The sequence below is a fragment of the Convolutriloba macropyga genome, chromosome 2 (genome assembly GCF_964194025.1).
Source record: "Convolutriloba macropyga chromosome 2, txConMacr16.3, whole genome shotgun sequence".
Lineage (NCBI taxonomy): Eukaryota > Metazoa > Xenacoelomorpha > Acoela > Convolutidae > Convolutriloba > Convolutriloba macropyga.
Genome location: NC_134469.1, coordinates 58491632 through 58518797, shown reverse-complemented (window position 1 = coordinate 58518797; position 27166 = coordinate 58491632). Strand labels below are relative to the sequence as shown.

At 35.5% G+C, this 27166-nt stretch overlaps 2 protein-coding genes across 2 annotated transcripts in view; one reads left to right on the top strand and one right to left on the bottom strand.

The window, feature by feature from the left end:
* Positions 1–6819: 6819 nt before the first annotated feature.
* The window catches only part of LOC142334545 (monoglyceride lipase-like), a 40252-nt gene continuing 19905 nt past the window's right edge, over positions 6820–27166 (bottom strand). Inside the window, exon 6 of the mRNA XM_075382663.1 lies at positions 6820–7410. Within this exon, the coding sequence (XP_075238778.1) occupies positions 7294–7410 (117 nt within the window). The 3' untranslated portion in view covers positions 6820–7293. The remainder of the gene's footprint in view (positions 7411–27166) is intronic.
* On the top strand, positions 23406–25293 carry LOC142334539 (intraflagellar transport protein 56-like). Its single transcript, XM_075382658.1, has one exon. It carries the CDS (start codon positions 23539–23541, stop codon positions 25213–25215), a length of 1677 nt encoding a protein of 558 aa, XP_075238773.1. The 5' UTR covers positions 23406–23538; the 3' UTR covers positions 25216–25293.

The window sequence follows — 27166 nt, the reverse complement described above, 5'->3', positions numbered from 1 at the left end:
AGCTTGCAAAATAACAGCACAAATCTTGCATGGTATGAGTCACCGAGAAAAAACATAACCGACTAGCGTCGGGCGAATAGCTCTCAAAAGACCGGCAAGCAATTGGCTTCAGTTGATTGAGGGGGTCAAACTTTTAAGACTAAGTACCACCCCTTACTCACTGAAATTGTCTCCTCAACACAGTTTTGGCGAATCGTATTCTTACAGACTAGTAGGGCGTAAGGCTCTAAGAGAACTGCTCGGTCACTTAACTTAATGCCCTCCGACCGCTACCTCTTTATCCCGTTTTTGAGGACAGAAGCAGAAAGCCGTCACCGAACGCACGCATGTTTTTGAATGGAGAAAGATTGAACGTTGAGTGGTTTAACCTAATTTTAAGAACACAAAATCTCACACCTCAATCAACTCTTAGGCGTATATTTGAATCAAAATCATCCATCAAACTGTGGAAACAGTATCTGGAACAATAATCTTCAATTAACTGTGAGACCAAAAAGACACATTGGCAGAACATTTTTACAATATAAACTGATTTGTAAAGAGAAAACTTAACACTAGGTCTCAAGAAAACAAAAATTTTTGTTAGTAAAACAGATTAAAGGCAGAAAATTTTCATGATCAAAATCTAGCCAAAGAAAATCCACAGAGAACATATATCAGAACTTTAAATCATAAAAAAAATTCAAAAGCATACACTCAGCAATTTCCATAGCTGCATGATGTTAAATGAAATCCAAACAAAAAACTTTGAAAGCATGGGGAAAATACTAAAAACGTTCAATTTTGTTGCAACTCTTAAAAGCCGAGCGAATAAAACCATATGATATAGGGAAACTTAGTAGTCTAGTAAGTAGAGGTTACGGACTCATTGAAACAAAAATTGACGAAGGCATTTCCATGTTTATGAAACTTGAAAATGAGACCAATAACATTAAGATAGAAAAATATGCATGTCTTTGCTTATCGTTGAAATTTCAGCAAGCTAATTGTCAGACAAACTTACAAAAATGGCCTAAAATGTCAAATTATTGAAATAAATTTGAAACAAAAATTACTTAAACAAACATTCAACGTCAAAAAATGAAATCTAAGTACCTGACAAAACACAGAAGGCCTTTTTCAAAAAATCAATCTAACATACAAAAACAACTTAGAAAATTTGTACAAAAATAGCTAAAACTGGCCAATTACGAGTAAGATGTAATAAAAACACCATATCAAAACTGAGGCATTCTATACATCAATTATTGCAGTGACGTTGACATATACATTGATTGCAAAACATTTCGCTAAAAGATTAAAAATAAGTAAATTAAGGTCAAATAAATTTAAAAAATTGAAAAATTTGGGCCAATTTTGCACTTAGAAACTTATTAATAGGCTCTTAAAAGAATTAGAATCTAAACCAGAGGTTCACATATTGATGCAGCGCCAACGCAAATAAAAATCCGCAAAAACTACAAGAAAAACAATTAAGCCAAATAGACGAAAAAACAAACTGCGTAAAACGGTTATCTATATATACTCCATTTTTTTTAAAAAAAAACTTTTCAAAGTCAAAGAGTCATTAACTCGAGGCAGCGCATGAACAAATAACTTCTCTCGCTCAGAAGGAATTAGTTCACACCGCAAATTCACACAATTTAATTCAAAACGCCGTCAGAACTAATAGTACTTTCGATCAAAATCCTTAAGAAAAGCAATACTTCCCTTTACGTCGTAAAAATGGAGTGCCTAAATAACAAATAACAGCCGTTGAGAGGCTAATGGCTGCTGTTAATAATCAAACCACACTCTACTCAACGGGAGATGCAAACGCATCATTCACCTGTAAACTTTCACACTAATGCTGAAAACTATTATAACTTACCCTAACGAACCAAACAGAGGTAGCAAGGTTTTTGTGGATTTAACGTACAGCTGGCAGATTGATCAACCCAGTTCATAGAAAAATTCATCTTGTTTATGAAACTTGAGAATGAGACCAAAAACATTTAGATAGAAAAAGATGCATGTCTTTGCTTATCATTGAAATTTCAGCAAGCTAGTTGTCAGAAAAACTTATGTAGATTTCCTAAAATTTCAAAACATCAAAATAAATTTGAAACCAATTTCACTTGAACTACAAACAAAAAAATGAAATCTAAGTTCCTGACAAAACACAGGCCCTATTCAAAAAATCAATCTAACATAAAAAACAATTTAGAAAATTGTACAAAAGTAGCTAAAACTGGCCAATTATGTGTACAATGTAATAAAAACACCATATCAAAACTGAGGCATTCAATACATCAATTATCGCAGTGACGTTGACATATACATTGATTGCAAGATATTTCACTCAAGGACTAAAAATAAAAAAATTAAGGTCAAAAAATTTAAGAAATTGAGAAATTTCAGCCAATTTTGCCCTAAGAAACATATTAATAGGCTCCTAAAAGAAACAGAATCTCATCCAGAAGTTCACATATTGGCGCAAATAAAAATCCGCAAATATAAAACTACAAGAAAGACAATTAAGCCAAAGAGACGAAAAAACAAACTGCGTAAAACGGTTATCTATACACTCCATTTTCTCAAAAACACTTTCCAAAGTCTTAAGAGTCGTTAAATCAAGGCAGCGCATGAACAAAAAATTTCTCTCGCTCAGAAACAATTAGTTCACACCACAAATTCACACAATTTAATTCAAAACGCCGCCAGAACTGATAGTTCTTTCGATAAAAAACCTTAAGAAAAGGAAAACTTCCCTTTACGTTGTAAAAATGGAAAGCCTAAATAACAGCTGTTGAGAGGCTAACGGCTGCTGTTAATAATCAAACCACACTCTACTTACTGGTAGATGCAAACGCATCATTCAACTGTAAACTTTTACACTAATGCTGAAAACTATTATAACTTACCCTAACGAACCAAACAGAGGTAGCAAGCTTTTTGTACAGATTTAACATACAGCTGGCAGAATGATCGACCCAGTTCATAGAAAAGTTCACCTTGTTTATGCAACTTGAGAATGAGACCAAAAAATTTAGATAGAAAAAGATGCATGTCTTTGCTTATCATTGAAATTTCACTAAGCTTGTTGTCAGAAAAACTTGCCTAAAACTTCAAAACATGAATATAAATTTGAAACAAATTTCACTTAAACTACAAACATTCAACGTCAAAAAATGAAATCTACGTTCCTGACAAAACACAGGCCGTAATAAAAAAATCAATCTAACATACAAAACAATTTAGAAAATTTGTACAAAAATAGCTAAAACTGGCCAATTATGTGTACAATGTAATAAAAACACCATATCAAAACTGAAGCATTCTATGCATCAATTATTGCAGTGACGTTGACATATACATTGATTGCAAAACATTTCGCTCAAAGATTAAAAATAAGTAAATTAAGGTTAAAAAAATATAAGAAATTGAGAAATTTCAGCCAACTTTGCCCTTAAAAACATATTGATAGGCTCCTAAAAGAAACAGAATCTCATCCAGAGGTTCACATATTGATGCAGCGCCAACGCAAATAAAAATCCGCAAATATAAAACTACAAAACAATTAAGCCAAATAGACGAAAAACAAACTGCGTAAAACGGTTATCTATATACTCCCTTTTCCCAAAAACACTTTTCAAAGTCAAGGAGTCATTAACTCAAGGCAGCGCATGAAGATAAAACTTCTCTCGCTCAGAAGCAATTAGTTCAAACCACAAATTCACACAATTTAATTCAAAACGCCGTCAGAACTAATAGTACTTTCGATAATAAAAATCTGTAAGAAAAGGAATACTTCCCTTTACGTCGTAAAAATGGAGTGCCTAAATAACAGCAGTTGAGAGGCTAACGGCTGCTGTTAATAACCAAACCACACTCTACTCACCGGGAGATGCAAACGCATCATTCACCTGTAAACTTTCACATTAATGCTGAAAACTATTATAACTTACCCTAACGAACCAAACATTGGTACCAAGCTTTTGGTACAGATTTAACGTACAGCTGGCAGAATGGTCGACCCAGTTCATAGAAAAGTTCACCTTGTTTATGCAACTTGAGAATGAGACCAAAAAATTTAGATAGAAAAAGATGCATGTCTTTGCTTATCATTGAAATTTCACTAAGCTTGTTGTCAGAAAAACTTGCCTAAAACTTCAAAACATGAATATAAATTTGAAACAAATTTGACTTAAACTACAAACATTCAACGTCAAAAAAAGAAATCTGCGTTCCTGGCAAAACACAGGCCGTAATAAAAAAATCAATCTAACATATAAAACAATTTAGAAAATTTGTACAAAAATAGCTAAAACTGGCCAATTATGTGTACAATGTAATAAAAACACAAGATCAAAACTGAGGCATTCTATACATCAATTATTGCAGTGACGTTGACATATACATTGATTGCAAAACATTTCGCTCAAAGATTAAAAAGAGGGAAAATTAAGGTAAAAAATATAAGAAATTGAGAAATTTCAGCCAACATTGCCCTTAGAAACATATTGATAGGCTCTTAAAGGAAACAGAATCTCATCCAGAGGTTCACATATTGATGCAGCGCCAACGTAAATAAAACTACAAGAAAAACAATTAAGCCAAATAGACGAAAAAATAAACTGCCTAAAACGGTTATCTATATACTCCCGAGTCATTAACTCAAGGCAGCGGATGAATAAAAAACTTCTCTCGCTCAGGAGCAATTAGTTCACACCGCGAATTCACACAATTCAATTCAAAACGCCGTCAGAACTAATAGTACTTTCGATCAAAATCCTTAAGAAAAGCAATACTTCCCTTTACGTCGTAAAACAGGAGTACCTAAATAACACCCGTTGAGAGACTGACGGCTGCTGTTAATTATCAAACCACACTCTGCTCACCGGGAGATGCAAACGCATCATTCACCTGTAAACTTTCACACTAACGCTGAAAACTATTACAACTTACCATAATGAACCAAACAGTGGTAGCAAGCTTTTTGTACAAATTTAACGTACAGCTGCCAGATTGATCGACCCGGTTCATAGAAAAGTTCAACTTGTTGTTTTTCGCCCGACTAAGGCTAAAAACAATTTTTGGAGCTGGCATTATTAGATACCTGTTGAGAGCGGAACAAAGACAGTCCCCGGATAACTCACCTAAACGGACTTGCATACAAAGTAACTTCTGACTGTAACGAAGAATGTCCAGCTCGGGAGGACCGCAAAATTTTTATATTCCCGTTTAGGGCAGGATAAATAATTGTTTTCCAGCGGATCGCAGATTGTGCCGGCTAACGTCTAAAACAAGTAGCCCTGCATTACAAGGGACGGGTGTTGCAGGACCGGACCTGAGTTTGTGGTCGGACGATATCGTCAAAGCACTGTTCGTTGATTAACTAGGCGAAAGTGGAAACCTCAAAGACCTCCCGCAAAAATTCAACAAAACAGCATGCGCAAACATTGACAGTCTGTGCAAAATGTTGAACGACAAGTTTTGCTAGCATAGTACAATTCCACTAACAGCTAAAAACTGTCGGGTGAATTGCTCTCAAACGATATACAACTAATCTTAGGTGGCTGGGGAAGGTTCAAAATGGACAGGGGTGGCCGTTTTATTTCAAGGGGGGTCGATTGTGCTGGATAATAGGGCGTTGAATTCGAGGGGGTGGAGTGACGGGAGTTCAAACCGACAAAAACTCTTCAGCATCTTCAGGGAATCGTACACTTAGAGACTAGTAAATATTTATGAGAGCTGATCAATGACCTAATGCCCACCGGGTTTTAACAACATACCGTTTTTAATGTCGAAAAGTCAAAAGCGTCCGACGAAAAACCGATGAAGCCAGAGATCGCAAAAAGAAGACCATAGTACTCATAATTGGTACCAACTTCGTTCGTTTTAGAGCAATTAAATGTCACGCCTCAACGCAATGCTAACGTTTTATTCATTTAATTCTTGCACAGGACGACAATAAAATGCAAAAGCCTAAAAGAAATTTTTCGAGTCATACTAGACAGAACAGTACCTTTTTTCATGCCCAAATTCATGCCCTCGTGGATTTTTTACTCGACAGTATCAGGGAAGGTACTGTCGAGGAAAAAACCCACGAGGGCATGAATTCGAGCAATTTTATCAGGCCGATTAAATTGGTTTTCAAAACAGAAATAACAATAACGACTACCGTCGGGCGAACTGCTCTCAAACGACTGACGGTTGGTTTCGTCAGTAAATAGCTGCGGATTAGGAAGGCTAGGGGTGGGGGTCAAACTCTAAAACCAATCTCCAACTCATATACTTATCTCTCTTAAACAGTTCAGTGAATCGCATTCGTAGACTAGAGAGCCGTAAGAGCACTACTACTTCGTCCAATATGTAACAAATTCATTGTCCGGACGTAATCCGCCGTTTAAAAACAGTTTTTTTCCAAGTCTAAACTACACAGCTATATCGTAATATGCAACTACTCCTGTTGCAACAGTTTTTCTCAAATCCCAAACAGATATCTTCCGTGTTTGATTAAAGATATATATCGAGTTGCACCCTGATAGCATCATCGTTCGAACGCAATCAAATAAATTGTCCCCTCAATTTTGTAAGCGGAAGAAAGAATATTGCAGTTCTAAAAAGCATACCAAAAGATTTTTTGATGGATTCTGATTGAAAATAACTGGATTCTTATAAAATGATTTTACAGTAACTATTCAATCTTTTTTGACAAGCTCAGCAGAGTTCTTACCTCCAATACTACTATTCGCTCTCAAATAGTGACGAATAGTCAAAATTACGCTCTGGTTGATCTCCGCAATTTTTTTATTCTCTCGCCATTATTAAAAATGATTCCATTGAGATTAAATTAATTTGTAACAACATTAATCATTTCAATCAAGACCAGTAATTCATAATTTCAATCCAATATAAACATCAGATTTAAATGCGACTTCTGAAGTCAGTACTGATATGAGAAGTGACAAACAAATTTCAGGGAAATATAAAATGGAATTCGAGTGAGTGCAGGCGGAACAATTAACTTGTCTTTTTTGAAAGTCAAGAATGGTAAAGGCCTTATCAACCTCACCATCAGACGCACCAGTTGAAGCAAATTCATGTCAAACAGAATTCGAAATTTATTAAAACGCGATAATACATAATGAATAAAAGTCACGAACAGCGATTAGATGAGATTTGAGATTCTTATCATAAATAAATCCTGAGTCCATTCATTGCAGACGGTAGCAGCATCGTCCATCCTTTGTGACAGTTTATTATCCAACGCTCGTATTTATTCAGAACGAATAACATTAATCAAGATTTCTAGGTATTAGTTGCAATATTTGAGTGGTCCAAAATCCAGCCAATCATATCCTCCAGCAACTCGTTCCTCAAGTCCTCCCTCTCCATATACAGACCATGTCGCATTCCTGGGTAGATCTGAAACAAAAGATATTTGAATGGCGAAAACAAATTCACAAACAACGACATACAGAAACACTTGAAACACCAGTCATTTTCCCAATAGACCGTAAAAGCACCAATTGTAGTTTAGGAATATTCTTGATAAGTCTGCAACTAAGGTAAGAAAACCACGATTTGATTATAATTTGGAAGATGAAATTTGGCATAACAAGATTTGTTCCACCATCTTTATTAAAGAACTCGCCCCAGTAGCAATTGGCATAAGGAGTGAAGGTTTATTTAGTGCTTTTCAAAGCTATAGGTCCAGAAACATTCAACTTTTTTTCGTGTTTGACCTTGTAGAGAGAAAAACAATTCAAAACAATGCAGGTTAATAATCTGAAAGCTTGTTCCGACCTTCCACTTAAGCTTGAAACCGAAGGTTTAATGTCGCCCTCAGTAACTCAAGCAACTTATGATTCCTTGAAACAAACCAATTTTTTAAACATTTTGTAACCAACTTATATTTCCAAAAAATTAGGAAGAAATCAAACAAGAAGAAATGCAAGGCAAAACAATGAAATTTGAACTTTGTGTTGTCCATAACGCCGCAGAGGTATACCCAAATCGTCAAGGACAAATCTCCCCGATCTGTGTATCTCTTGTTCATTTTTGTTATGTTAATATATTGATAATACAAGATTGCAAATAGATACTTCAGCAAGATCCGCCAAAATTGAAGGGAATTGCGCAATCCGTATCCAAATTTTAAACGCTGATTTGAGAGACAAGCGGCGTACCCTATTTTTCGCGCGCAATGTATAACAAATCAAACGTTTTAGTTATCTCTTCGCACTCAGCGTAACTCGAGTCCCCACTGAATGTATCAAAATTTGGCACTGAATAAATCTATAATCCGCAATTCTGCCTAATTTTAAAGGTGGTTTCAAGCTTTATTAATTGAAAGCAATTCAAAGTGATTAAAACCGGTTTAAAGTTTAATAATAAACCCAACAGTGCTCAAATTTACCACAGCGCTTTTATTTGTTTTGAATTGTAGGTCGGGAAACACCACATACTCCCAAAATCTTTTTTTCTGCTGAATTTTTCAGAAAAAAATCAATTATGCCGGCTAAGATTTGATATTATTTTGAGAAGATAGAGGTTAATAAAAAACCATACAGAGCTCAAATTTACCAGTATATTTCTATTTGTTCCGAATTGTAGGTCGGGAAATGGGACTGACATCACCATATGCCCCCTTAGTTTTTTTCTGAAGGAATTTTCAGAAAACAATTAATTTCAATGGCTAAGATTGGATATTATTTTGATAAAATAAAGTTTAATTATATACCGTATAGCGCTCACAATTACCAGAATTTTTCTATTTGTTTCGAATTGGAGATCAGCAAATGGGATTGACATCAGCACACACTCCCAACCCCAAATTTTTTTTCAGAAAAAGTCAATTAGACTGGCTAAGATTTGAAATATTTTGATACGATAAAGGTCCATAATATACCATATAGGGCTTGGATTTACTACAGTGTTTTATTTGCTTTGAAATCTAGGTCGGGAATCACCACACACTGCCAAACGTTTTTTCTGAGGGATTTTGAGACCTAAATCCATAATGGCTAAAATTTGATATTATTTTGATACAAAAGAAAACTGCTGTTTTGACACTGGTCATTTGCCGTCGTCATTAGAAGAAAGAAAGGGAGCGATAAACTGAATTAAAAGTCTGATACACTAAAAGGGAAACAATTTTTAAAACGGAACTAAGTAGCATAAAGTACACAGACAAGGTTTGTTGCCCCATCAATTTCTTCGCATTGTTGAACAGATTGGTACAATTATATCAGCCCTATACGATATATTATTACAAACGACTTTCTCGAGCTCATTTAACAAAGCTTTAACTCACTTTTGCATGCTCAAAAGCGAGCATTAACTTTAACTTAAACAGTGGCGGATTATTGCTACATTTGCGAAAAATGGACACCTAAACAGAGAAAAATTGTAGTACAAGACTTCTCACCTAAATTCCAACTTGAAAGTATCTCAGTTTCGCATAAACGGAGAACCACTTTTGTAAATTTTGATGCAGTCATGAATTAAAAACGTAAAAAAACAGCAAGATATGCTAAAAAAGACAAAAGCTCTTAAATTTTACAGAAAAATTAGGTGCAAATCTTTATATTGAATAAATTTATCCTAAAACACTCAGTTTACAATACAGAATTTATGACTCAGATATTATTTTGATGATAGAAACAAAGATGCGGTAATAAATAGCTAAACAAAAAATCCTGTAAAATCCAGAAACTTGACAAATACTCTTTAACAAATACTATTTAACAACTAATGTTTTGAAACTTTAGAAAAAAATGTTCTCAAAGTCATGAAAATCAATAGCTGTTATCTGCAACGTCATTAAAATTTATTTGCGAAGTCAAAAACAAATTATTAGATAACTCTTACCAAATAAGATTGCACCGCACTAATTGATTCCTCAAAAGAAAATGAAATGTTGGGCGAAATGGAAGTAAAATAAATTTTAAGAAAAAAAGTTCAAGGACATTACGATTATCGGCTGTACATTAGAACACCTATATTGAAAACTACGTAACAATGTAAAGGGTGTACTGTTTCATGGGTCAAAGTACATCATGGGTTCAACTAGATGAAATCAGAAGTGTGAGAGATATTTGCAAAAAATTGGAAACGCGCACCATAGCCAGTAAAACAGACCTTAATGCTCGACGCCTGCTCGCCAAATTGGAGCGTTGTTGTAAAAACAATGCCGGCGAAATGCCAAAAATAGCCAAAAATTGGGATTGAAACCGAGAAGAAGATAAAACTTGACAATTCGTTTCTAATGATGAGAAAGAGTAGAGTGTCAAAATTGGTCTGCAGTTTCAATAAATTCTAAAATTATGATTAGTTCAGCCTCTAAACTGAAGGCTATTAAGCTAAGTAGTAATGCCAGCCAGCAATTGCTCTCATGAACATTGTTAACCTAATGCACTTTCACTTAATGACAGGGCTTTGTCGGTTTAATCAGTTTTTCATTTTGCTCTTTTCACTCTAAAAATTCAAAATCCGTTCAGTTGAAAGAGCGAGAGCTGTAAGTCAGAGCCAAACGTGAAAGTCGATATTATGTAAAACAAAAAACTGCGAACGAAAAGTAAAGCGAGATTTAAACAACCAGACAAGACGCAACCTACAATCAAAAGAATTGAAATAAGTGATGACCTAACAACATTTTAGGCCACAAAAATTTAAAACAAAAAATACTAAGACCCACCGAAAATGAACAAAAAAAATCTAAAAATCCTTAACAAAAATTTTTAATCTAAAATTTCCTTAACAAAGATACAATGTTTTAAGAACCACCAAAAAACATCAACTTCTGCAGCTTTTGACTCTACGCTTTCTTACAGTTAGTACACAAAACATACCCGGCAAATTGCCGGAAAATAACCGCCGTTGATTCCCAAAACCAAGATTGGGATTAGAAGAAGAGAAAAAACTAGTGAAAAAATGATTTTTGTACAATCAAGTTGTTAGTGGTACCTATATTTATGTCATTTTGGAGCTGAACATACTCCTGTTTTGTAGTGAGGCCACACAGGGGCTAGTATCAATACCAATAAGCATTAAAAATGGTAATTAGGGACAAAGTTCGAGTAACGGGCATCTGAAAGTGGGCTTTATGAGTTTATCCCGTTTCTATTTCTGCATTCGTTTTTTGATACCGACTCTGTTCATTTCGAATTCCTTTGCTCTACAAGGAAAAAACCCTAACGGAGCTTTTTCAAAATTAATATTCGATATTAAAACCCCAGACTCTATTACTCAGGATTTAGGGCATATAAGTTTGGCACTACTTAGATGCACACTATTGACCTTTAATTAGTAAATGTTCATAAAATTTCAAGTTCCATAACTGAGTTCAGAAGTCATTTTTTAGTGAAGTATGTCACGCAATTGACCTAAAAGCAGAAATGACGTCACGCAGTAGAAGTCACTGAAGTCATTAAAATAGTCAATTCCAAGAAGTCAGGGTAACACAAAACAAAAATCTGTTAGACGAAATAAAAAACATAGCAGGACAAGTCCTCACGTACAATTCAAAGAATTTTCATTGACTGAACAAAAAACTGGACCTAGAACGGACCATTAGTGAATTGGTAACTTCATTTCTATAAAAAAAATCAGATCAAAAAAATTAAAAAATAGAGAATCAACATGAAAATGCCGCTTGTGGACGAAAAACCACAAGCGAGAAATGAAAATTTGGTTCAAACCAAAAACTGCGTCTAGAATGAACTATGAATTGATTGAGCAAACCCTTTCGAAAAAAATCTTATCAAAAAATCGAAAAAAACGGTAAACAAATCAGAGTGAAATTGCCGCATGTGAACAAAAAACTACTAGCGAGAAAGCGAAGTTTTGTTAAAACGCCGTTTTCTCACTCAACTTCAAATTTATAAATAGAAAATTTCACACCGTAAAACTACTCGCTTGACCAAAATCACTACTCCAATTTGACTTCAAAAATCATGAAATTGTGTGAACAGATCTTGAAAAAAAAATACAGCGCCCAATACAATTCAAATTCTTCGAATTGTAAAAAAATAAGCGCAGTAATAGCCACCTGGAATTGCGGACGCGGCAATTAATTAAGGAACTGAGCAAAAAACACTTTGACCGAAGAAATTAAAGCTTAAACTAAACAATTGGGACAAGTGAACAAAACAATTTCGCTAGATCTACTTTATTCGAGCTCTCTCTCGCTCTCTCTCTCTCTCTCTTCTCTTCTCTTCTCTTCTCTCCTCTCCTCTCCTCTCCCTCTCACACACACTCTCACTCTCACTGCTGTCTATAAGCACTTTTAGCAGAGTTGGAGAAGAGTGAAACTAATCTAGAGAAAACAAAATTTTCCAGCAAAATGTTGAACAAGCTGAGAACTAAGGTCAAGCGAAAATTTTTCATTCGACGAATAAAAAAAACATAGCAGGACAAGACCTGACGTACAATTCAAAGAATTGTCATTGACTAACCAAAAAACTGGACCTAGAACGGACTATTAGTGAATTGGTAACTTCATTTCTATAAAAAATCAGATCAAAAAAATTCTAAAAAAATAGAAAATCAATGTGAAAATGCCGCATGTGGAAAAAAAACCACTAGAGAGAAATGAAAATTTGGTTCAAACAAAAAACTAGGACTAGAATGAACTATGAATGGATTGGGAAAACCATTTGAAAAAATCCGATCCAAGAAATCAGAAAACAGTAAAAAAAAATCAGAGTGAAATTGCCGCATGTGAACAAAAACTACTAGCGAGAAAGCGAAACCTTGTTAAAACACCGTTTTCTCACTCAAATTCAAATTTATAGAGAAAAAAAATTTCGCACCGTAAAACTACTCGCTTGACCAAAATCACTATTACAATTTGACTTCAAAAATCATGAAAATGTGTGAACAGATCTTGATAAAAAAGACAGCGCCCAATACAATTCAAATTCTTTGAATTGTAAAAAAATAGGAGCGCAGTAATAGCCACCTGGAATTGCTTCATCGGCAATTAATTAAGGAACTGAGCAAAAAACACTTTGACCAAAGAAATTAAAGCTTAAACTAAACAATGGGGACAAGTGAACAAAACAATTTCGCTAGATCTACTTTATTCGAGCTCTCGCTCGCTCTCTCTCTCTCTTCTCTCCTATCTATCTCTCTCACACACTCTCACTCTCACTGCTGTCTATAAGGACTTTTAGCAGAATTGGAGAAGAGTGAAACTAGCCTAGAGAAAACAAAATTTTCCGGCAAAATGTTGAACAAGCTGTGAACTAAAGTAAAGCGAAAAATTTTCATTCGACGAAGTAAAAAACATAGCAGGACAAAACCTGACGTACAATTCAAAGAATTTTCATTGACTAACCAAAAAACTGGACCTAGAATGGACTATTAGTGAATTGGTAACTTCATAAAAAACCACTAGCGAGAAATGAAAATTTGGTTCAAACAAAAAACTAGGACTAGAATGAACTATGAATGGATTCAAATACAATTCAAATTCTTTGAATTGTAAAAAAATAGGAGCGCAGTAATAGCCACCTGGAATGGCTTCATCGGCAATTAATTAAGGAACTGAGCAAAAAAACACTTTGACCAAAGAAATTAAAGCTTAAACTAAACAATGGGGACAAGTGAACAAAACAATTTCGTTAGATCTACTTTATTCGAGCTCTCGCTCTCTCTCTCTCTCTTCTCTCCTCTCTCTCACACACACTCTCACTCTCACTGCTGTCTATAAGGACTTTTAGCAGAATTGGAGAAGAGTGAAACTAGCCTAGAGAAAACAAAATTTTCCGGCAAAATGTTGAACAAGCTGTGAACTAAAGTAAAGCGAAAAATTTTCATTCGACGAAGTAAAAAAACATAGCAGGACAAGACCTGACGTACAATTCAAAGAATTTTCATTGACTAACCAAAAAACTGGACCTAGAATGGACTATTAGTGAATTGGTAACTTCATAAAAAACCACTAGCGAGAAATGAAAATTTGGTTCAAACAAAAAACTAGGACTAGAATGAACTATGAATGGATTGGGAAAACCATTTGAAAAAAACCGATCCAAAAAATCAGAAAACAGTAAAAAAAAAATCAGAGTGAAATTGCCGCATGTGAACAAAAACTACTAGCCAGAAAGCGAAATTTTGTTAAAACACCAATTTCTCACTCAAAAAAGCAGGACAAGTCCTGACGTACAATTCAAAGAATCTTCATTGAATATACAACAAACCAGACCTAAAACGGACTAAGAGTGAATTGGGAAAAGCATTTCTGAAACCAGATAAAAAAAATCTAAAAAAAAACAGAAAATCAAGTTGAAAATTCCGCATGTGAACAAAACACCACTAGCGAGAAAAAAATTCGTTCAAATAAAAAAAACTATGGGCGCTATAATAGCCTGCTGAGAAGCTGAGGCGGCTATTAAAAATCAAACTTTTGGCTAATCAAGGAAAAAGAAAAAAAGAGGCGTAAATTTAAAAAATCAAAACAGTGGCGTCAAAGTAGGAGAACCAAGTAACTAAATAATAAATCTTTAAATTTTAGCCCAGCATTGAAGCACATAAATTGAACAAAATTAAGCTGCACTTCTTCTTGTCTTCAGTTATCCTGTGTGTTCCAGACATTCATTGCCATTTTTGAAAACTCCTTCCACGTTTCCCAATTTTTTCCCAATTCATTGAATAACTGTTATTTTGTTAGACTAAGCAATAAGACCACAGGAATATTATTGATAATTAGCATTTAAGAATACCAAAACCGAGGAATACCAACAGCCCCAACAACTAAGTTCAACCCGAAAACTCCCGCAAACGCTGTAAAATGATGAATGTAAAAACTGCTAAAAATTGTCCAGTGCGGTAAAATGGCAAAAAGGCCTCGAAATGCATATTTTATTCTAAGTGTCCTCAGATGGTGAAAAAGTCTTTGAACTTGCTATTATTAAACATAGCCGGCAGATTGTCAGAAAATAGCCGCGATAGACGCTTGTAGCCTACCATTAATTGAAACCACTAAAAAAATAAGATTGACAGATCAACCAACAGCTTTATAAAAGACGACTAGACTTATTGGGTTCGATTCGGACTGTCATTTTTATGATACACATTTGCTCTACAAGGAAAAAGCCCTAACGGAGCTTTTTCAAAATTAATATTCGATATTAAAACCCCAGACTCTATTACTCAGGATTTAGGGCACATAAGTTTGGCACTACTTAGATGCACACTATTGACCTTTAATTAGTAAATGTTCATAAAATTTCAAGTTCTATAACTGAGTTCAGAAGTCATTTTTTAGTGATGTATGTCACGCAATTGACCTAAAAGCAGAAATGACGTCACGCACACAAGCAGTAGAAGTCACTGAAGTCATTAAAATAGTCAATTCCAAGAAGTCAGGGTAACACAAAACAAAAATCTGTTAGACGAAATAAAAAAACATAGCAGGACAAGTCCTCACGTACAATTCAAAGAATTTTCATTGACTAAACAAAAAACAAGATCTAGAATGGACTACACCAGTCCTAAAACGTACTATGAGTGAATTGGGAAAACCATTTCTGAAAATAATCAGATTAAAAAAACAGAAAACCAATGTAAATATGCCGCATGAAAACAAAAAAACCTTCAGCGAGAAATGAAAATTTGGTTCAAACAAACAACTAGGTCTGGAATGAACTAAGAATGGATTGAGAAAACCATTTAGAAAAAAAATCCGATCCAAAAATCGAAAAAAAAACGATTAAAAGAAATCAGAGTGAAATTGCCGCATGTGAACAAAAATTACTAGCGAGAAAGCAAAATTTTGTTAAAACACCAATTTCTCACTCAAAAAAAGCAGATCAAGTCCTGACGTACAATTCAAAGAATCTTCATTGAATATACAACAAACCAGACCTAAAACGGACTAAGAGTGAATTGGGAAAACCATTTCTGAAATCAGATCAAAAAATTTAAAAAAAAAAACAGAAAATCATTTTGAAAATTCCGCATTTGAACAAAACACCACTAGCGAGAAAAAATTGGTTCAATTAAAAAAACTATGGGCGCTATAATAGCCTGCTGAGAAGCTGAGGCTGCTATTAAACGTCAAACTTTTGGCTAATCAAGGAAAAAGAAAAAAAGAGGCATAAATTAAAAAAATCAAAACAGTGGCGTCAAAGTAGGAGAGACTCGTAACTACATGCTAAATCTTTAAATTTTAGCCCAGCATTGAAGCCGATAAATTGAACAAAATTAAGCTGCACTTCTTCTTGTCTTCAGTTATCCTGTGTGTTCCAGACATTCATTGCCATTTTTGAAAACTCCTTCCACGTTTCCAAATTTTTTCTCAATTCATTGAATAACTGTTATTTTGTGAGACTAAGCAATAAGACCACAGGAATATTTAAAATTTAAGAACTACATGCTAAATCTTTAAATTTTAGCCCAGCATTGAAGCCGATAAATTGAACTAAATTAAGCTGCACTTCTTCTTGTCTTCTGTTATCCTGTGTGTTCCAGACATTCATTGCCATTTTTGAAAACTCCTTCCAAGTTTCCCAATTTTTTCCCAACTCATTGAATAACTGTTATTTTGTTAGACTAAGCAATAAGACCACAGGAATATTATTGATAATTAGCATTTAAGAATACCAAAACCCAGGAATACCAACAATCCTAACAACTAAGTTCAACCCGAAAACTCCCGCAAACGCTGTAAAATGATGAATGTAAAAACTGCTAAAAATTGTCCAGTGCGGTAAAATGGCAAAAAGGCCTCGAAATGCATATTTTATTCTAAGTGTCCTCAGATGGTGAATAAGTCTTTGAACTTGCTATTATTAAACATAGCCGGCAGATTGTCAGAAAATAGCCGCGATAGACGCTTGTAGCCTACCATGAATTGAAAACATTAAAAAAATAAGATTGACAGATAAACCAACAGCTTTTTAATAGACGACTAGACTTATTGGGTTCGATTCGGACTGTCATTTTTAGGATACACATTTGCTCTACAAGGAAAAAGCCCTAACGGAGCTTTTTCAAAATTAATATTCGATATTAAAACCCCAGACTCTATTACTCAGGATTTAGGGCATATAAGTTTGGCACTACTTAGATGCACACTATTGACCTTTAATTAGTAAATGTTCATAAAATTTCAAGTTCCATAACTGAGTTCAGAAGTCATTTTTTAGTGAAGTATGTCACGCAATTGACCTAAAAGCAGAAATGACGTCACGCACACAAGCAGTAGAAGTCACTGAAGTCATTGAAATAGTCAATTCCAAGAAGTCAGGGTAACACAAAACAAAATTCTGTTAGACGAAAAAAAAACATAGGAGGGCAAGTTCTGACGTACAATTCAAAGAATTTTCATTGACTAAACAAAAAACAAGACCTAGAATGGACTACACCAATCCTAAAACGGACTATGAGTGAATTGGGAAAACCATTTCTGAAAAAATTCAGATTAAAAAAACAGAAAACCAATGTAAATATGCCGCATGAAAACAAAACCCTTTAGCGAGAACAGAAAATTTGGTTCAAACAAAAAACTAGGTCTGGAATGAACTATGAATGGATTGAGAAAACCATTTAGAAAAAAATCCGATCAAAAAATCGAAAAAAACGATTAAAAGAAATCAGAGTGAAATTGCCGCATGTGAACAAAAATTACTAGCGAGAAAGCAAAATTTTGTTAAAACACCAATTTCTCACTCAAAAAAAGCAGATCAAGTCCTGACGTACAATTCAAAGAATCTTCATTGAATATACAACAAACCAGACCTAAAACGGACTAAGAGTGAATTGGGAAAACCATTTCTGAAATCAGATCAAAAAATTTAAAAAAAAACAGAAAATCATTTTGAAAATTCCGCATTTGAACAAAACACCACTAGCGAGAAAAAATTGGTTCAATTAAAAAAACTATGGGCGCTATAATAGCCTGCTGAGAAGCTGAGGCTGCTATTAAACGTCAAACTTTTGGCTAATCAAGGAAAAAGAAAAAAAGAGGCATAAATTAAAAAAATCAAAACAGTGGCGTCAAAGTAGGAGAGACTCGTAACTACATGCTAAATCTTTAAATTTTAGCCCAGCATTGAAGCCGATAAATTGAACAAAATTAAGCTGCACTTCTTCTTGTCTTCAGTTATCCTGTGTGTTCCAGACATTCATTGCCATTTTTGAAAACTCCTTCCACGTTTCCCAATTTTTTCTCAATTCATTGAATAACTGTTATTTTGTGAGACTAAGCAATAAGACCACAGGAATATTTAAAATTTAAGAACTACATGCTAAATCTTTAAATTTTAGCCCAGCATTGAAGCCGATAAATTGAACTAAATTAAGCTGCACTTCTTCTTGTCTTCTGTTATCCTGTGTGTTCCAGACATTCATTGCCATTTTTGAAAACTCCTTCCAAGTTTCCCAATTTTTTCCCAACTCATTGAATAACTGTTATTTTGTTAGACTAAGCAATAAGACCACAGGAATATTATTGATAATTAGCATTTAAGAATACCAAAACCCAGGAATACCAACAATCCTAACAACTAAGTTCAACCCGAAAACTCCCGCAAACGCTGTAAAATGATGAATGTAAAAACTGCTAAAAATTGTCCAGTGCGGTAAAATGGCAAAAAGGCCTCGAAATGCATATTTTATTCAAAGTGTCCTCAGATGGTGAAAAAGTCTTTGAACCTGCTATTATTAAACATAGCCGGCAGATTGCCAGAAAATAGCCGCGATAGACGCTGGTAGCCTACCATGAATTGAAACCACTAAAAAAATAAGATTGACAGATAAACCAACAGCTTTTTAAAAGACGACTAGACTTATTGGGTTCGATTCGGACTGTCATTTTTATGATACACATTTGCTCTACAAGGAAAAAACCCTAACGGAGCTTTTTCAAAATTAATATTCGATATTAAAACCCCAGACTCTATTACTCAGGATTTAGGGCATATAAGTTTGGCACTACTTAGATGCACACTATTGACCTTTAATTAGTAAATGTTCATAAAATTTCAAGTTCCATAACTGAGTTCAGAAGTCATTTTTTAGTGAAGTATGTCACGCAATTGACCTAAAAGCAGAAATGACGTCACGCACACAAGCAGTAGAAGTCACTGAAGTCATTGAAATAGTCAATTCCAAGAAGTCAGGGTAACACAAAACAAAAATCTGTTAGACGAAATAAAAAAAACATAGGAGGGCAAGTTATGACGTACAATTCAAAGAATTTTCATTGACTAAACAAAAAACAAGACCTAGAATGGACTACACCAATCCTAAAACGGACTATGAGTGAATTAGGAAAACCATTTCTGAAAAAATTCAGATTAAACAGAAAACCAATGTAAATATGCCGCATGAAAACAAAAACCCTTTAGCGAGAAAAGAAAATTTGGCCCAAACAAAAAACTAGGTCTGGAATGAACTATGAATGGATTGAGAAAACCATTTAGAAAAAAATCCGATCAAAAAATCGAAAAAACGATTTAAAGAAATCAGAGTGAAATTGCCGAATATGAACAAAAAACTACTACCGAGAAAGCGAAATTTTGTTAAAACACCGTTTTCCCACTCAACTTTAAATTTATAGAGAAAAAATTTCACACCGTAAAACCACTCGCTTGACCAAAACCACTATTCAAACTCTTATTGACTTCAAAAATCATGAAAATGTGTGAACAGATCTTGAAAAAAAGGACAGCGCCGCAATACAATTCAAATTCTTTGAATTGTAAAAAAAAAAAATATGAGCGCAGTAATAGCCACCTGGAATTGCTGACGCGGCTATTAATTAAGGAACTGAGAAAAAACACTTTGACCAAAAAAATTAAAGCTTAAACTAAACAATGGGGACAAGTGAACAAAACAATTTCGCTAGATCTACTTTATTCGAGCGCGCTCTCTCTCACTTTCTCTCTCTCTCTCTCTCTCTCTCTCTCTCTCTCTCTCTCTCCCCTCTCCCCCCCCCTCTCTCTCTCTCTCTCTCTCTCTCTCTCTCTCTCTCTCTCTCTCTCTGCGAACAATATTTGAACAAAAACTATTCTTTTTCGCTCTTATTTTGCCTTGTTTTGAGCTGATTGACCTTAAAATTTTGTTTTCACGTGCGGCATTGGCTTTTACATCCTGTTTTAGTGACACTTGACCGATTAAAAAACAGAAGATCACCATCAATCCTCTTCGAGCCACAAAAAACACGATGATACCAATAATAACTCCGTTATTGCTTAGCGGCTATTGAAAAATCTATTCTCTTTATCATTCATCAAAGGGGTTAAATTATCTGTAGTACGTAAACATCATTTCTTGGCTTTATGATCCTTCCAATTATTGAAAAGCAAACTGGAAAACTGATGGATGTCGCTTTGTTGACATTGGCATAAGTTTTGAAATTGGATGAATAAACTTTTGATACTCAAAACAGCCGAAAAATTTTTAACGCAAAAAACACTTCGCATTTCCTCACTTGGCATTCGCAAGGAAAATGTTTACTGTTTTATGGCCACTGTTAGGCAATTTAAAACGTGCGAACTCACAAATTTGACTTTTATAGTTCATACCTTTGCAACAAAGAAGCTGGCAATTACAAATTTGGTCTTGCTCAAATCAATTAAACTTTTCCTCGCTGAATCTGAGATTTGCTGACACCAAGTAAGAAATTGAAGCAGTGTTCCAAAAACTCGGTCGCCAAAATTTTGAACATGGCAGAAAAACCGATTAATTTCCCAATTTATTCGTAATGAGCAAGATTTCATGCAGTTTTTCTAGATTTAGGCACAGAAATGATAAGATGTAACGAAACTATCTTTTTGAGTGGACAAAAATAGAGGCTTAAATCTTTGCTATAAAGAGACTAAGCTTATTTAAAAAAAAGATTTCATAAAATTTTAAATGGTAAACATACCCGGCAGATTGCCGGAAAATAGCCGCCGTTGATTCCAATAAGCATGATTGGGATTGAACGAATAGAATATTGAAAAAAAAAGATTTTTGTACAAAAATATTTTTTAAGTCCGATTTATTTTGATGGCATTTCGTAGTTGAATATACTTCTGTTTCTTAGAGAGAGGCTACAGGGGCTACTATCAACACAGCATTAGAGGTGGTAACTCAATAAGCATTAGAGGTGGTAACTAAGACTTATAGGAACGACGTTCAAATAGCGGGCATCTAAAATTGAGCTTTATGGGGGTTTATCCCGTTTCTATTTCTGACTTCAATTTTTTATACCGACTCTGTTCATTTTTAATTGCTTTGCTTAGCAACTGATGTTCAAATTCACTTTTAGCAGAATGAGAGAAGAGAGAAACTAGCCTAGAGAAGTCAAAAAGATTTCACGCAAAATGTCGAAAAAGCGGCAAAATGATCAAGCGAAAAAAAGTTTGACGAAGTAAAAAAACATAGCAGGACAAGTCCTGACGTACAATTCAAAGAATTTTCATTGACTTAACAAACAACTAGACCTAGAACGGACAATGAGTGAATTGGGAAAACCATTTCTAAAAAATCAGATGAAAAAAAAACAAAAAAAAAAACAGAAAATCAATTTCAAAATGCTGCTAGGGAGAACAAAAAACCACTAGTGAGATATGTTATTTTGATTCTAACAAAAAACTAGGTCCAGAATGGGCTGTGAATGGATTGGGAAAACTAGTTAGAAAAAAAAATCCGATCCAAAAAATCGAAAAAACAGTAAAAATCAGAGTGAAATTGCCGCATGTGAACAAAAAACCACTACCGAGAAACCGAATTTTTGTTCAAACACCATTTTCGCACTCTACTTTAAAATTAGAGCGAAAAAAATTCACGCCGCAAAACCACTCGCTTTTTCGCTCCATTTCCTGTTTCGGCGTGACCAAAATCACCACTCCAATTTGACTTCAAAAATCATGAAAATGTGTGAACAGATCTTAAAAAAAAGACAGCGCCCCAATACAATTCAAATTCTTTGAATTGTAAAAATTCTTTGAATTGTAAAAAATACGAGCGCAATAATAGCCGGCTGAGAAGATGAGGGCGGCTATTAATCAAAAATCTATCTGAAAATCTCCAAGCGTTAAAAAAATGTGACGCATTAGGATATTCATTAATACAAAAAATTAATTCTACATGAACTGACAACACACATTTGGAAGTTTCACGGTGCAGGCGTCAAGTTAACCCATGCCGAAAAGAACGAGAATATCGATTTCGCTTCCTCTCCACAATTGCCTTTCAGTTCAGGATAGCAGCCATTATATTCCACAAAACACATGTCAAACTCAAAGAACTCTGGACAATAGTATTGATCCATGCAGAAGTAGAGATGTATCTCATTTGTTTCATCTTTATTTAAGTCGTCTTCATAATCAGTGAGGGAAACTCCACTGGGGAACAGACACCCATAGAGACCCTCTGCACTCGACCGCTTTATGGCCCTTTTGAAACCCCCGTGGTTCTTACGGTACAGCCAAATCTTTCCCAGTTCCTGCCACTGAGCATTCGGCTCAAGGAATGAGTTTTCGTTCTGAAAAGCATACATTTGACTGTCCATGGTTAAGATTGGCGTGGCATTGAAGTACGCGTACGCTCCGAATTGGTCACCGTCGCAAGATCCTGCATACAAAGCTGGGTCAATCCCAGAGCAAACGTGCCAAGTTTGAAGTGTCGCTACTCCGTCTTTTGAATACAGATATCCTTTCTCAAAATTGAAATTCCGATCCAAGATGTACCTTTTGACAGCCCATGTGGACTGCAAATCGGACACATCCACGCAGTCCATTGACATTTTGACATCATAGAGCGAACAAAGACTAGACGTCTTAGACCAGGTCCATGATTCACACGGAAAGGATTCCCCGTCGGGAGAAAATCTATCGCAGAGAATGTCGCACTGAGTTGGCCAGCTGGCATTGTATTCTCTTAACGCTGTGTATGCTTGACCCCCGTTTGAAAGGTCACAAGGCGCACCAACACTATAGAGCAGCTCAGGCTGTGCTACAGTACGTGAGAACTGGAGAAAATCCAGTATCAACCAGAGGAATGCCATAGTTTTAGATAGCAGTTTTGATAATCTGCAAAACTGATGTAACACTACAGCAGAACATTGTTGTTTATTTAGCAAAACCATATGATTTAGCAAAACAGCATGTCTTTTATAGCTTAAATTTCACCTGACCGGATGTTCTTCCAATGGCACAGTTTTACAAGCTCGTTCAATGCTGTCCAGTATTTTAATGGTTAGATTCAGAAGATTTTTAACCGTTTATTTGATATATTTAAATTTCTAAAGAGCAATTCATATCTCACGCTTGCCTATGGTATTCTCAAGATAATTTCTCCAATCTTTTTGGAAATTTTCTATTAAGCATTTAATAATTGTTCTCGTGAAGCCAGTCCTGTGTCACCTTTTATTATTTGATTAAAAAATAAAATCTAATCGTGTTCACGCACAGTCAATCAAATCCACGTGCGTTTTTATTTCAACGCGTATAGAACAGCTCTGTGCTTCAACGCAAATCATAAAAGCATTTTGTTGTTTTATCACCTGCATATATTTAAATTCAATACAGATTTTCTTCTGTACAAGCAAAAGCTATGATTCTTTCACGAGCCAAACCGGCTCTGCAAAAATCAGAAGCAGCCGACAGTCGAGAAGGCAGCGGCAAATCGCTACCAAAACTTGACGAACTTCTCCAGAAAAGAGACTTCACCGGCGCCCTCACTCTGGTCGAGTTCCAACAAAACCCCGAGAAAGCAGACCCTGAAACGTTGGAATGGATTGGATACATCTCCTTCCATCTGGGCGACTATGTGAAAGCATACAAAATATACAAAGATCTCATGAAGAAAAAGCCCGACTCCATTTATTCAGTATTCTTTGGATGTGTTTGTTTCTTTCTTGGTCACTATGAGGAAAGCCGAAAAGCTTTCGAAAATGTAAAACTGCAAGACGAGCACCAGAAGCGTTTGAAAAACAGACTTCTGTTCCACTTAGCTCACAAAGAAGGTGATGAACAAAAGCTGATGTCATATCATTCACAACTACAGGATGTACAGGAAGACCAACTATCACTAGCTGCAATACACTACTTGAGATCTCATTATCAAGAGGCGATCGACATATACAAAAGAATCTTGTTGGACAACCGGGAATTCACAGCACTGAATGTCTACATCGCCTTGTGCTACTACAAATTGGACTATTATGATGTGAGTCAAGAGGTTCTGACTGTCTACCTCAGTAACTTTCCTAACAGTGCAACTGCAGTCAATTTACGGGCCTGCAATTTCTACCGACTGTACAATGGAAAAGCAGCCGAGGCCGAGTTGACAAAATTTGAGTCTGAAGCTTCGCGGAGTTTCACATACGCAAAAGAGATCATGAAACACAATATGGTCGTGTTCCAAAATGGTGATGGAGCTTTGCAAGTTCTGCCTCCTTTGGTCGACGTTATTGTCGAGGCCAGACTGAACCTAGTCATTTTCCATCTCAAACAGGAAAACATCCAGGAAGCCTACAACCTGATCAAGGAGCTCGAACCGACAACCCCGCACGAGTATATTCTGAAAGGTGTTGTCAACGCAGCTTTAGGACAAGAACAAGGTTCAAAGGAGCATCTCAAAATTGCACAACAGTATTTTCAGTTAGTGGGCGGCAGTGCTAGCGAGTGTGATACAATTCCCGGACGTCAATGCATGGCCTCCTGCTTCTTCCTGTTGCGTCAATTTGAAGATGTCCTTATATACTTAAACTCAGTTAAGAGCTACTTCTATAATGATGACACTTTCAACTTCAATTATGCTCAAGCAAAAGCTGCAGTCGGCAATTACAAGGAAGCAGAGGAGCTTTTACTTCTGATCCAAAATGACAAAATTAAAAACGATTACGTGTATCTCAGTTGGTTGGCTAGATGTTTCATAATGAATCAAAAACCGAGACAAGCATGGGAGCTGTATCTCAAAATGGAAACGTCCAATGATTCATTCAGTCTTCTGCAACTGATTGCAAATGATTGCTACAAAATGGGCCAGTTCTATTATTCCGCCAAAGCTTTCGATGTTCTCGAGCGCTTAGATCCAAATCCGGAATATTGGGAAGGCAAGCGAGGTGCATGCGTGGGTGTGTTCCAGAAAATAGTGGCAGGTCAAGAGCCGCAAGACACTCTGCGTGAAGTCCTTACTCTCTTGCGCAATACAGCTAACCCGCAAGTTGAATACATATGCCGCGTGATTAAGAAATGGGCCAAAGAGAATCGCATCCCTACAAATTAAAACAGACAGCAGCAATCTTCAATATTAATTTGGATATAGCATTGTGTCTTGTCAAGTTGATAAAATTTTATTTCGCAAGTTTTCACCTCATTCAAATTTCGCTACCCTCAAGAACGCCAAACTTGAAAAGCTCAGGAAAAGATTCAAAACAGTTATACAGCTCTACAGATAACTATCTGATACAAACAAAAAACTCTCCGTGTAAGTCCAAGATTAACATGTAATCTCAACACAAATATATTTGCAGTTAAACAAACATAACCTCTCGAACGACTAGTGGGAGCTCTAATCAATTGCAGCCTGCTTCAGTCGTGGGGGGGGGGGGGGCAGGGGAGTTGGAGGAGGAGGAGGGAGCCTAAATGGGACTAAGAAGTTCAATAGTGGGCTTCAAATAACCACATTAGAGGTTAACATATACCACTATTAAGATTTAAAGTGAAAAATGACACCAGTTTCGGCGCACTTTTCATTTGACTTTTAGTATTAAATTGCCGCCAATTGAGTTCAGCTGCTTGAAATTGTGATTGAGAGTGAATTTTAGATCACACGAAACGCAAAAAATTAAGGGACTAAAAGTCACTCGAAAAGTCAAAATTGGGATCCATTCTCTTCCCCCCCCCCCAGCTTAGTGAGCATAAATTTTTTATGACCCCCAGGCGTACGTGCTATTTTCTTACATAGTAACGTGCTATACAACAACATAATTTGTAACTGGAGGTCATAAAAAAAACACTGAGCGGGCCGAAACAGAATAGATCCCAAAATTGTCAAATAAAAGTTTTGCATAAAAAAATATATACACGTTTACAATAATAGCTATGAACTTCCTTCAAGAGCAATTAAAAATAGCGTTAAAACTTGCTGCTCTCAAGTCTTCGAAAAGGATGAAATTGAGCAATTTTAAGTAGGAAAAACAAAAGCTTCAACCAATTTTGGCAAAGGCAAACGATTCCATGAAAAGGCAACCAAATTTTGGGCATCCAAAATATAATCCTAATAAACCATAAGACAATTCTTCCTGACATATTTCTATGTAAAATGTAAAAAAAATTAGCAGAATTGAAGCCACTATTTCACGAAAAGTTTCCCACAAAGAGGGCGTGGGCAAACATACCCGGCAGATTATCGCAACATAGGCGCCATTGATTCCCATAACCCCTATTAAGATTGAAAGAACAAAAATGGAAAAAAATGATTGATAAGGAAAATCTTTAAGTGACAAACTCCTGCTTCTTGGTAAGAGGATACAAGGACAAGTATCAATACCAATAAGCATTAGAGATTGTTGCTAAGAATTATTAGACCTCAAATTCGCTGCTAAAAAAGCAACAATAAAGTTAGGCTCGATCACTATTTCTGAAAGTAGATCAAGCAAGAAGTCATTAGTTCATACTTTTTCAAGCCTCCCATTTTTTTAAGACTTCACATATCACATTGGACTTTGGACTTTGAAACTAATCAGTTTTTCGCTCACTGTTCACAAATGTCTCGAAGAGTTCAACCTTACAAAACGGTTTAAAATGAGCAACAAACTGAGCAAACTTCTTGGAAGCCCTAAGCCATGGTTCTTGGAAAATTTGAAGACCAAATTTTTTCTCAGGAGACAAAGCATACACTTTTCTAAGATAATTAAAGGGTACAATTGAAAACAGGAAACAGTCACAAAAAATAACATCTTCGTCAAAGAGGACTTTTATGGGCTATAATTGAGTCAATACCAAGAAACATTTTTATAAATTGCTAAAAACCATAATGAGTGTCAATGAGAGTGACACAACAGAGCCGGCTGACGACCTCTACGATCCATTCGCTCCTACAATAATATCAAGGAATTCAGGAAATATTTGGGTTGAACGATTATTCAATTGTTGGATTGATTCGCTGCACGAGAATTGCAATGTTACTATAAATTTTAATTGAATTCTCTCTGAGTTTTGAACAGCAAAACTGG